The sequence below is a fragment of the Numida meleagris genome, chromosome 3 (genome assembly GCF_002078875.1).
Source record: "Numida meleagris isolate 19003 breed g44 Domestic line chromosome 3, NumMel1.0, whole genome shotgun sequence".
NCBI lineage: Eukaryota > Metazoa > Chordata > Aves > Galliformes > Numididae > Numida > Numida meleagris.
In genome coordinates, this window is record NC_034411.1 from 23,900,991 (window position 1) to 23,914,153 (window position 13,163).

The 13,163-nt window shown below is 34.9% G+C and overlaps 1 protein-coding gene across 21 annotated transcripts in view; it reads left to right on the forward strand.

Annotated features, from left to right (window-relative positions):
- Positions 1 to 13,163, forward strand: part of MTA3 (metastasis associated 1 family member 3) — a 696,451-nt gene that overhangs the window by 66,609 nt on the left and 616,679 nt on the right. For all 21 annotated transcript variants that reach the window (XR_002436305.1, XR_002436306.1, XR_002436307.1 and 18 more), the window contains 4 exons: positions 3,952 to 4,010; positions 6,247 to 6,371; positions 7,617 to 7,768; positions 8,432 to 8,654. Coding sequence is in view for 5 of the 21 variants with exons in the window: in XM_021389468.1 (XP_021245143.1) it covers positions 3,952 to 4,010; positions 6,247 to 6,371; positions 7,617 to 7,768; positions 8,432 to 8,654 (559 nt within the window). In the remaining 16 variants the exon portion in view is untranslated. The remainder of the gene's footprint in view (positions 1 to 3,951; positions 4,011 to 6,246; positions 6,372 to 7,616; positions 7,769 to 8,431; positions 8,655 to 13,163) is intronic.

A 13,163-nucleotide genomic window follows, 5' to 3' on the forward strand; every position in this document is an offset into this window, starting at 1 on the left:
GTAGAAACATTAAGTACAGAATGTTGAAAATAAATTTTACGCTCTAATGAATGATGACAGCTGTATTGTTAAATGGATGTCTGCAGTTGTTCCAGATTTTTCTTGCAGTGTGTCAGAGGATGATTACTGCAGCTTGTTCTGTGGTTTTGGTTGAGTTTTTTTTTTTCTGTGTGTGTGTTTTGGGTTGGTTTTTTGTTTGTTTGTTTGGTTTGGGGTATGAAAAGTAAGGGAAAAGGGTGGGGTTTTTTTTAGCCATATAATTGAATTTTGAATTATCACTAAGATCTTTTAGTTCTATTGATAATACAAAAAGAAAATGACTTGCACTGTATTCGAGCATATTTTTTTTCAATTTGTCTCTGCTTCACTTTTTAGCACATTTTTTGCCTTACTCCATTTATCTTAAAAAGGCATTGCCAGCAGAATTTTGCTGTGCTGTTTGTCAGCTCTTGAGGAATGGTCATTGGAGGATCTTGAAGAATCAGATAAAAAAGGTTTTATTGAGACTGTGAGGCTTGGAGCAAGGATAAATTGAACTGAAAACTTAGTTTTGTTAGCATTTCTGGATTGCTCAGAGCTGATCATGTTTCCTGTGAAATTCTTCTGAAATATTTGCTCTGAATTGGTTGGCAAAAGACTCTTAAGACTCCTTTTCTAAAGTGCTGTAGGGCTTCATTATTATTCTGCTGCTACAACAGTTGAGATGTGATACATTGAGCTTTTGTTATAAAGGTGTAACATCCTAACTCAAAACATGGCACTACACCACAGGATTTAATGTTTTAAACAAGATCTTTTCAAAGTCATGCATGATTATCAATAACAAAAACAGTGAAAAACAGTTATCTCATTTGTACGCTACCAAACATATCTGCAATCCTGATCAGCAATCAGAACTTCATCCTGACATTGTTTTGGTTGGTCTGGAATGATAGAAATAATATAGTTCAGAAAAAAAAAATGGTATCTGTAGGGTACTGTGGGTTTTGTTTTTCAATTCCCCCCCCCCCCCCCCACTAGAACAAGCTGTAATGATTGAATGCATTTCAGGAAGAAAATACGTTCACTAAGAAAGTGGCAATTTTGGAGTTGTTCTTCTCTAAATATGGTCCTTGAGGAGTAGAATAGCTTTGAGGAATAGGAAAATATTGATGTACATTCTTGAATCTTATACATACATAAAATGCAGACTTTGAGTTATAGATCAATGCAGTTTAATATGAAAATTTGCCCTTTAATTGTTTATTTCTTTGCATGAATTGGCTGTGTTGTGTCACTCATAATAAATATTTCGTTGTCATAATAGCCACTAAATGTCACTCTTATTTTCTAGCTAACGGTGGTGATTTAATGGTGATGGAGATACTGCTGTCACCTTTAGAGCATGTTCCCTTCAAGTAAAGGTGAAGGGAAATATTTATAGTGAAGTCTTCTATCTTTGCTGAACCTGTCTAGCCAAACTAATTCCGGCCTTCAGTAATCATTCTTGGTGACCACAGCATTATATAGTGTCGGAAGAAAGCCAGCTGACCCATTCCACTCATTGAAATGTTTCCACATTGTTTTCCTCTTAAAGATCTGATTCGTTATTCCAGTGTTTCATTATCCTTATTACCCTTACAAACTAGTACTTGTTATCTTAATGCTTCCCGCTTCAAGTTTTAGACTTTCCCTTCTCAAATTTCTGTTTCCTACGTGTCATTTATCATGATTTTGGAATCTTTTCCTAGTTTCCTAGCTTTTGCCCTCTACATTTCAGTATGCAGAAAGTTCCTCTAAAATTGCGACTATTTGCTGATTATTTTGTTTCTGCACCCTTTCTTCTCTCACAGTACTTGAATTCACACTGACTGACCAGCTTTAAAGCTGTGATATTTTCTATTACTTGTAGGGAACAATGTTAATCATCGTTTTAGTGCATGAAAATATAGTTTATACTGAAATAACATTGTGGAATTACTTTGTAGAAGACAATATATGATTCACTTTAGTAAATAAAGAAGGAAATGAGTTGTTAAAATTGCATTCCTTACAACCACCATTCTAGTATTAAAAGTAAGCTAAAATTTAGTTGTGCTGCTGTTTTTTCTTCTTGGTCTTGTAAAAACTGATTTACACATGTAGACCATAGCATATTTGTATTTTTGCTGTGGGCCTGTGGAAGGTAATTCAGTGTTGCTGATTGGTAAGGCTGATTGGTGCTGGTGAAAATGTAACTGCACCAAATGTGCAGTGGAAGTCACTTCTGTAGCTCCAAACACAAGGTGACATATGTGAAGGGGAAAAAATTGTTGAAATAAACCCATCTTGGAAGAAAATGAAAAGCACTCTAATATTGATTATGAATTAATTCATGGTGGCATGGACTGCTTAGAAGTCTCACTATAGTAATAGATTGCTCCTTGAAGATGCAGTTTTTGCAAATGAGAGTTATGGCATGGATGGCAACTTTGTGAAATGGAAGAGTGGTGGTTTACATGAGGAAGCTTACTCAGGCTACTCAGCCAAAAAGCTGATAAAACCTCGAACTCGCTTCATGATTCGTGTAAAAGACTCACAGAGCAGAGTTTTCTCAAGGTGAGAAGTATATTTCCAGATTATAAACCTTGTAAAGATTGGATATAAAAAAATAGGAGTTCAGCAGAGGAGAGAATTGACTGCTGTAGGAGAAATGGACTGATATTTGAACACCTGCAAAAGGAAGGGAGAATCTTGGGAGGCAGGGAGATAGCGTTGACGTATTATTGCAAGACATCAGAGACTTTTTTTCGTCTATAATAAAAATGACCTTTTTTCAAAGCCATTTTTATTTTTTGAGTGAACGGGTGTAATGTCCTGAATACAAGATCAGGAAAATAATATTTTTCCTTGATATTTTATTTAGAGACAAATATTTCAGATATCCAGTAGGCAACTGAACATTGTATTTCTTGTGCCATTGCTGAGAAAACTTGTTCTTTGTATTATCTCAAGTCTCCCACTGTTCTCAGGCACCTGCAGAATGGTTACTGCCTGACGTGATGAAGATAAAGGATGTAAAAAGTGGCAAAACCCTTACTGAAATGAAGGGACTCCAGATTTTACCTAAGAGACAGTGATGTGTAACTCATGATTTGCAACCACACTGAAGTGTCTTCTGTTAACTTTCAAGGATTTTATGCCATTGCTGCGAGGTTGAAACATTAAAGAGAAAATTGTCTTCTCTATAAATACTTTCATAACTGTTCTGGCAATATGTCATGGATAACCTTCTTGTGTAAAAGGTCATTCCTATTATGCCAAGAAACGCTAACTTAAGTAAATTAGCAGTACCACTTGGAGTTAAGGTGGTAATGCTGCCTTGGATGCAAAATGCATTGAGTTTGTTGAAAGGAAGTCATAGCTTAGAAAATTCAGAGTATCTCTGTAGCGGTATAGCTTTTCTGCTACTGCTGTGTTCTTGACAGAATTTTAATGATACTTAGTGAAAGCAGGTGCTTGATGGACTTTCCTGTTCTGCTTCCTTATACCGTCTATAAAATACCAGCCTCAAGCTGATAGGGCGCAAAAGAAGTATTGAGTTACTTGACTGATGAAGCACTCATCATGTTCAGTTTCACTCACTCATTTTCTATGTATTCTGTGATGAGAGTTAGCTACCATGTCATACATATTTCTGTAGGTGTAATTTATATACACTGTAGTTGTTGTTTTTACAGATCTGTTGTTATGTGCTGAGGATTGTGAGTTTTCCTGGGAAGGACAGTGTGCTGTTATTTTCAAACCAATAATAAAAATAGACAGCTCTACTTTTTAATGATTTTCATCTTCTAGATTTCTACTCTTGTTTTGGAGTCTTTTGTAGAATTGCAAAATAAAATGCAAATAATTTAAGGGTGGATTATGTGCAGTTTTATGAGTTTGTATACTTGACGATAATGAAGTATTTTAATGTGTTAATTTTTCATCTAGAAACGTCTGAAAGCAGCTGAAGCAGAAAGTAAATTGAAACAAGTATACATCCCCACCTAGTGAGTATAACAATAAAGTTTTTTTTTGAATAACTTAAAGATAAAAATGTGTATCAGCACACATGATATTTCTTTCATCATTGTCCCAGTACTTTTAGCATTTCTATACAAGCAGTATGTATACTTCTGCATGTGTAAGCAGAAAATGCTATAAATTCTTTGTCCTTATTTCATTGGCTTTGACCACCAAACTTTCTGTTCTGGAAAGGTGAGAACTTTTGCAAAAGTTGATAAAGTGCTACGTGAACTGCTCACGTGCAATAAGGATCTTGTCATTTAAAAGCAGTTTTTCTGGAGTAGTTGCTTCAGAATCTCTGTAGCTCAACTTTTAATATTTCTGTTAATGCAGAATTTCAAAATAGAAACTGTTGTTAATGAAGTTACATAAAATCAGATACTCACTTTGGTTAGTTTTATCTTCTTGATATCATCTGTTCTTGAGCTGGAGACGAGATCTTCTGGCTATGAATTAAAGGTAGCACAGAGCCCCAGATCTTTTGCCTTTGATCAGTTCTTGTTAATGAAGTCTGGTTTCCTTGGAGAGATTTGTATTTTGGTTCTTTAGATTTAAACTTGATTCCACATTTGCTTTTGTTAATGTGTGTCTTATAGAACCAAGATATAATCTCTATTTCATATTTATAATTTCCTTGAGATTATGATAAAAGAGGGGATTACAGATGACATTCTTTAAAGGTTTTTGTGGATATATTGAGTTTGTGTGTGAATTTGCCCATTAATACCATTGTTTTTATAACAGAAGACTAGAATACCAGATGAAATACTTTGAAAATCCATTGTTGCTTTTCTGACTACATGTATAAATTGGATACAGTAGATCTTAATTTGCATATTTTGTACAGATTTTTTTCTCTTAAATGGATTTAATACAAACAGAGGACTGTTGAATTCAGTCTTTTAATTTCATTTTTGAGAAAGCGCTGTGAGTTATACAGCTCAAGTCTCTAGTAAATGACATCTTTGAAAAAAATTAACATTCGTTAATTTTGCAATATGGATATTTCTTGGCATCGTAGACTAGGTAGTTATGCTGAAAAGTCTTGTATGAATGTTCCCTAGAGCTGTCAGGGAAGTAGCTGATTTAGGAAAATTGTTAGGGACTAGCTGTATTGTTTGACATAACCTATTGTTGAAATACAGATACTTGCCTTCATTTGTTTTACTACTGTCTTTCGCCTCTACGTCAAGACAGAATCCATAGTCGATTGTTAGAATAGGAATTCTTGAGTCTTTGATAACTGCAATCTGAGGCACATGTAAGCAAACAGAGTTCTAACGCTCTATTTCAAGACAAATTTATTGTATTTGAAATCTGAGTGGTATTGGTTCTTAGAGCTGAACACCTTTTTGATCTTGTCATAAGGTACTTCCTGTAAAAGCAAGATTCTGTCCTCCGTAGGCAGAGAGTCCCTTTCAATTCATGGTTGTTCTGGAAGGTAACTAAGCATGAGATAGTAACGTAAAAAGAGACTTAGCTACCTCAACAAGCTGGATCTTTAGAAATACTATACTTAACCTAGTGAGGACTATACTGGTGAGTTTATTTGGGGAGAATAATGTCCCACTTCACTGAACCATTAGCAAGTAAAATAATCATCATACTAATAAAATATCATACGCACACGTGCACGCGCACACACACACACACACACACAATCAAATCCAAGAGCAGTTCTTCAGCCCTCTCCGAATGAGAGTGATTTAGGACACAACCCAGGCAGAACCTGATAGATGGGTGATCTTTGCCAGAGTTGTAGGATTGTAGCATATTGCAATTAGTAGGAACTTACATACTTCTCCTTTAGATACACAGCAGTGAACTGTCCTCTACTCTGAACAGCCTTGTGGAATTACAGGCAATGTTACTACTTTCACATGTTACATATTTTACAGAAAGACCAACCTCATCTTATAAAGCCCTGCATAGGGGGACTGTGCTGTGTCAGACTTCTTTCAATGCTTGACGCTTGGGCTTGCTTTGTCTTTAGTAGCTTGCTAAGCGGGTTTGACCATGCTACAAAGATCTGTAAATTTGAGCACTGAAGCAGCTCTTTATGTAACAACTCTGTTGAAAATACTGGAGAAACATAAAAATTAGTCTTGTGATAATTTTTACAAATGTTGTCACCAGACAGAATTCCAGAATTAAATTGTTTTCGTTTTTATTAGCAGGTTAGAAAATAACTTCTGAAAAATGACTTTTTATTTTTTTAAGCAATAAACCAAATCCCAATCAAATATCCAGCAACAATGGGAAACCTGCTACAGTCAATGGAGCAATGGGAGCCTCTTACCAGGCACAGGCCTCACTAATAGGGCGGGCTTGTGAAAGTTGCTATAGTAAGTACAATTTTTTGTTTAATTTTTGAATAATTCAGGAGTTTTGGCTAATCTTAATATACATTAAACAAAATCTATGTACTTCTCTTTGCATACTGTAAATAAAGGATAATTTTTGATCAACTGTGTGGCAGAAATAAGTTCAGATTAGAACTGCCTCCAGTAAATTGATTAAATGTTAACACTCAAATCCACTAATTTTTTCTTCAGCAATTTAGTAAGTATGGTACAATCTATTATTGAATGATGTAATGGAAATTATATGTTATTTCTTTACCCTCGGGCTTCTAAATCTAAATTTACTTCTGTGTGTCCTTTAAATTTCTTTTTAAGTCTTTTTGTTGGAGATTTTGCTTGGTTTTTTGTTTGTTTGTTTGTTTTTAATCTGCTGTTGTTGTTGGACATAGCAGGGTTGAGTAGTTTTGCTGGTTTTTTTTAATTCTCTGGTGTTTTGTGCATTTGGGATTGTCCCTTCTTGAAATAGCTTCTAATATAGATTGCATGAGAGAAGATATAATAAAACTGCAAACTGGTACAGACTCAAAAAGCCTAGCACGTAGAATTTCTTTACTTATTGTGATGGCTCCCCATGTCTTAAACAGCAATTAAACTGAAATGATATTTTTTATGTAAAAAGTTCCTGTTACATACATCTGTTGTTTCTCAAGTTATATTTTTAAAGAGTAGTTTTCTGGTCAAATTTTGATTACAAGAATAAAAGACTAAATTAATGTTTCTGAATGAGACTCTACATGCACATGGTAAAGGTAGGCATGCATCTTAAAATTTAGTAGATGTGCTTACCCTTTTCTTACAAGGATCTTGACTTACAAGCTTTGTGTAACTTGGAGGTCACGGGTTAGGAACACTGATCTTAAACAATTTCTTAGGTAGCAAGCACCCTAATAAGCCAGTTTTCCACGTTATGCTGAGAAATCCTGGACAGAGAGAGTGAAGGGGTTTATTGTTTGGGTTGATTTTCTTTTGTTTTTGAAGACCCCTGGAAGAAATCTCTTTCTGCTGATAGAGAGTCCTGAGTTTGAAAGTAAACTCAGAAATACTTCACTGTTCTCATTTTGGAATTGACTTTTGGGGTGCTTTTAAATAAGTTGCTATTTCCTCCATATCAAATGTATTAAATATTTCTCTCAATAGTGCTTTTAGGGAATGCCATCTGTTAGAGAATTTGGATATACTGTTCTGAATGTAGTATGCAATTTAGTTGTGGTGTTTTCTCATCCTTAGCTTCACAATCTCACCAGTGGTACTCTTGGGGTCCTCCTAATATGCAATGTAGATTGTGTGCATCTTGCTGGATTTATTGGAAGAAATATGGTGGCCTGAAAATGCCCACACAAACAGATGAAGATAAACTCTCTTCCAGCCAACCTGCGGAGGTAGGATTGTGTAGATAAGCCTTCTTAAAGTGAAGTGTGATGCCTTCACATCACTATTGTGATTTGAATACTTAGTGGCATGCATTTTATATACGTGTTCAACCATGATGTTACAAAACTTACCTTATTAATCCTTTTCCTTTCTTAAGTACAGCTGAACATTGTGCTAGTCCAGGCATGTCTTTATCTGACCAAGTCTTAGAAAGGTGGACAAATGTCCACTTCATGCATTTTTGGTGGAGAAATGATATCTTGTCAAGCAATTGATATATTAACTATAAAACATTAATTTCATCTGTAATAGCATAATGTGTGTCAATTCACAGCTGAGCTTTCAAGTGTGTTGTATAGCTTCATATATAAGCCCCAGTTTTTTGAATAGCACTTACACATATTATTTTATTAACCTTGTGAATTTATTCAACTTTTGGATGTATATTTTTTTCAATTAATTATGAGGAAAATATCTTTTGTTCGTTTTCTTCATTTGTTTTGTGGAAAAAAGCTGCTTGTTCTTTCAACTCGATATCACAAGATCTAGTAAAACTAGATAATTCTTTTGTTAAATATAATTATTTTGGATATCACCTGTCACTAGTAGGGAAGGTTCAGATTGTGGAATTCAAGTTTGTGTTACGATTTATTTTTGTTTCATTTCTGTAGGAATCCCATGTTAGAACTCATATGTCCCGGCAGGCCACACAGGGAACTCCAGTTCGTAACACTGGAAGTCCAAAGTCAGCAGTGAAAACACGCCAAGCTTTCTTTCTTCACACAACGTGCTGGACAAAACTTGCCCGTCAGGTCTGCAAAAATACCCTTCGGCTGCGGCAGGCAGCAAGACGTCCCTTTGTTCCTATTAACTGTGCTGCCATTAAGGCAGAATGTAAGATGTTTTTTTAATTCTTAGTTCTGTGTGCTGTGCTTCCTACCCATTTTTGTCTTTTAATTTTATTTTCTTTTTCAATAAACATCTCTTGTCTATATGCTTTTGCTTTTCATTTTTTCATTTGTCTGGCACATCACCAACACATTCATAAAGTCTGGCTGCCTTGAACAGTTTTCAGACTCTTTCAAAAATAGAATGTTTTGGAAGGTGCTGGAAGGATCAGGGATGAGGTGGGGGCTGGGGAGGGTGGGAGGCATTTCAAGTGAATTAACAGGGACATAGCAATTGCCTCATTCACTTACAAAACATGTCATTTAAGAAAAATCGTGTGGAGGATCAATGTTATGACAAAAGTCAGGCTTCCAACTAGATAATGTGAAAGAAGTTTGTGTTTACATTGTTTGTTTATTCTTTTACTCATTAGAAAGTATAGAACTGTACTTATTTTACTTTTTCTCAGTGGGATTGGCCAAGGAATAAGTAGTATTACTGTGGGTGTGTAAGAATATAAACGTGGTGTGCAATGCAGCAATTTATCATGTGATCAAGTAGGTAATGATAGCCAAGTTTATCATTTCACCATAGTTGCATTTTTTTGTCCATTCCAGTTTTACATTTTAGTTTTAAATAAAATAATGTATTATGTCTTTTGCTTTTGTAGTCAAAACAAAGGAATGATTAATTGAGTAATATCAAGACAAATGGTTATGGGTTATTGTTGATAGCATCAGGAAATCACTCTATGTTCATGTGTCTTGGTTCTGTTCCAAAGTCCGATGAAGTCACTCGCTATTTCATCAGGTTTTGTATCTGTACTAAGAGCATAGTTTTACTGCTCGCACTGCTTGGTTCTGTTTCAGTGTTCATCAATACAGTTCTCCAATGAGGCACTTGATTTTTCAAAACAAGCCGTGCTGGCACACTGCCAAATGTAGTACAATTGAAGAGACCTATTTAGAATATAAGACATTGCTTTTATAACCATGTTCACTAGATTAGTGGTAAATGTTTTCCCAGGATGCCAATGATACCAGTCTTAATTATAAGAAATAATAAGAGGCTTAAAATCTGTTTTTGAGTATTTTTCCCTAATGTACTTTAACACCAACTTTCGCACATGTGGACTCTTAACCTGCTTCTGCAGACTTCCAGATCTTGATGAATATTTCTGCTCATTGTCCTCATTTGTTTACTTGTCCTATTGTACGGCTTTGAAAGAAGAGAGAAAATGGCCAAGTCAACAGCAGCTTTCATATTTAAGGAAACAATATGCCCATTGCGTCAATAAAATGGGTTGTACTTTCATGGGACAATTGTTTTGAAGGCTGGACTGTGCTTATATTTTTAATCCTTAATACAAAATAACTGTTATTTTCTGAGAGGAAATGACTGTACCGTTTAACTTAATTGTCACTGATTTCTACTAAATCATGGAGAAAAATTATTTTTAGAATTATGTTCACTTGAACATGAATCTTTTATCTATAGCCGTGTTTCTTCTTACTGCAGATGAACTTTTTGTTTAAGAGGTCAGAGGGGGGAGGTTTCATCCAAGCATTAATCATCATAGTAGAACAAATGTTATAGTCACTCCTCAGCTTTTAAAACAAAGGAGGTGAAAAGCTGAGCTTTTCAACATGGAAGAGTCATTTTTGTATCAGGCTAGCAATGTCGTGACTGCTTCATCTTTGTTCCTTTAAGTGAACAAGTGCCACATCAGATTAACATCAGGAACAATTTTGTTTTTTCCTGTAGCTTCTGTCTTTTATTATTCATTTTACATAAAGTAATTGGGCTTTGCAATTTCATCTTTGTGAATAATGCTGCTTCCTGTTTAGATCTAACACGGATTGGAGGGAAAAAAAAATGAGTTGTGGATGTTTTTTAAGTACAACATTCAAGTTACTTTATAGTACCGCAAACCAAAGTATATCTCATTAAATGTAGTTAATGTTTGTGAGCATTGCACACATGTACACATTTTCTGTTACTTGCAATCTTCCTATGGAATTTTACAGTGTTCTTACCTGCATATAATTTTTGTCATATTCTTACTCCAGTAAAGCCCCTTAAGGAAATCATTAAATAATTGACTGTTCTAGTTTCAGTCATGTACTTACATCTGGTGAACTGCATTCATTGCACTATGTACATTTTAATTTTATATTTAAATAGAATCTTTTTTCCCCGAATGCTTTGAATCTTTAAATGATAGCTTGATATTAATCATCTTAAATGAGGTACTTAATTAGCAGTAATAATTTCATATGTTGAATACCACTGAGTAGTTGCAATATTGAATGAATGTTTGTGTTGGTGTTACAGTGCTTACTTTCATGCTTAGATGATAACCTGGCCAAAATAGGTTACAGTATGGCATGAGATGGTTAGGATGTCCAAGCACTGATAAAGGATTTGGAATTTGAAACTTGAATCTAATTTTTTTTTTTCAGACTCTTTCTAAGAATTACCTAATTTTCTGTGTGTGCAGAACCAGTGCTGGGAGCTGCAACTGCATTTCACAGCTATATTGTAGTAGGCACCATGCCAACATTATTACTCTCTCAGAAACCTTAAAGTGTAAATGAAGGAGGATGGCAGGGCACTCTAACCCTAGCAGTTTATCAGGTTTTGATGCCTTCTTAGTCTTAGCAAATCGTTGAAGTGCCAGGTTGTTGATTAAATTAATTACCTGTTATGAGAAAGGAAGTCTGAACAAGCTAGTCACAAAGTGGATTTCTAGCTTTCATTTTCTAGCTTTTACTAGCTTTCTCATAAAGTAAATTGTTTTTGCATTCTCCTTGAACTTATCTGCAGATACTACTTTTGTCTTGGAGGAGCATGGAAGCTTTTATAATGCTAAAACAAACAAAAACCCCACAGATTTCAGAGCATTTATTTTATTCCTGTAATTCTACCCACATCATCTCCCTCAGCCCTTTACATCTGCTAGCAGAAAACAAGGCCCTATTCTGTATTTTTCATTCCTTTGGTTAGCTTAAAGAATTAGATTTTTCTCATTAGTGAACCATGTAGCATGACCCCAGCTCTGATGCCAGCAGGAGGTAATTGAGAAGATATATTCACATCTCAGTTTAATCTGCGGATGGTCACCAGAAGGTTGAGAGAGCATGGGGTCTCTCACTAGATGTACAATCTATTGGGGAAATTGCAAACTTTGTTCTGCCTAGAGATAATAGACTTGCATTAGTTGTTGACTATAAACTTGGCTGGTGGATTTTTAGGAATGATTAGAATTGGTGAACTGTTTCAGTAATGAAACTTTTATGCTCTGAATCAGGCAACACACCCAACTTTTTTGTTAGTTTACAATTTTTTAGAAAGTTAAGCAAAATAATTCTGTCAATGGATGCACTCTTAATTAAAGGAAACTGAAGTGAATTTTCTTCTCCACAGTCAGAGATCAGCTGGAGATAGATCCAATCTTACGAGTTGTTGATGCATGACAGTGAACCGTGTATGTGGACTTCACTGCCTCAACAAATGTAAATTTTAAGTTTCAGTGGTTGTTTTTTGTTTGCTTGTTTTTTTCCTCCTCACATACAGTCTTATCACTATGATTATCTATAATAGTTACAGTAATTTAAATTTGAGTAGTTACACTGTCTACACAGATGTTTGTCAAAATGTTCTCAGTGGAAATTAGATTGAAATAGGTATACTGTCTATGATCAAAATGTATGCCTTTAAATCTGCAGATTTAATAACAGACATTTGGTACGTGATGCTGTATCTTACAATACTGTTTGTTAAAGACAAGCGAAAATTAAGTAGTATATGTAAAGGTCTTGTTACCAATTTGTATTTCTAAGCATACAGTCTGTGTACTTGTAAAACACTATCCATTCTTTGTAAGTGAATAACATTTACCAGTATTGAGTCAGAAGTAATTTCTTTATCTTCTTGATTTTGATAGCTGCAGAAGATCTTTTGGCTGTATGAAGGATGAAAACATTTGCTGTACTATAATCTTTGAGTTTTTTTAGCCAGCAAAATAATCTAAAGAATGTGCATACTTTTTTTCCAGTGTTACTAAGAAGAGAAAAATTCAGAGAATATCTTTAGTAAATTTGTTGGATATCTGTTGGGTGTTTGGCAGAACTATGTTAGAATGGCAGAAATAACTCATAAGTGAGAATCTCTAAGCTTAAGAGGTCTACAAATCTAATAAATACAAAAAATTAAAAACCCTTTCAAATTTAAAAGAATGAGCTTCGTTCACTATCATCTCCTTAGAATGCCTGATTTCCTTGACATTCATGACAGCCTTCCCTTTTTTAGGTTGAGAACTTAGTCTGTTTAAAACCTCATAGAGAATCCATTTCACACTGTGGTTCATAATGTTGTTCCCTGTAGCTTTTCTAATTGTACTCTATCCTTTTAAGGGTCATGGTATCCCAAATTCCACGTACTTCAAGATAAGAGTTTCTCATCATTTTACAGAGTGTTCTATGTTTTCTGTTTTGCTCACTATTTTGCTCCTGG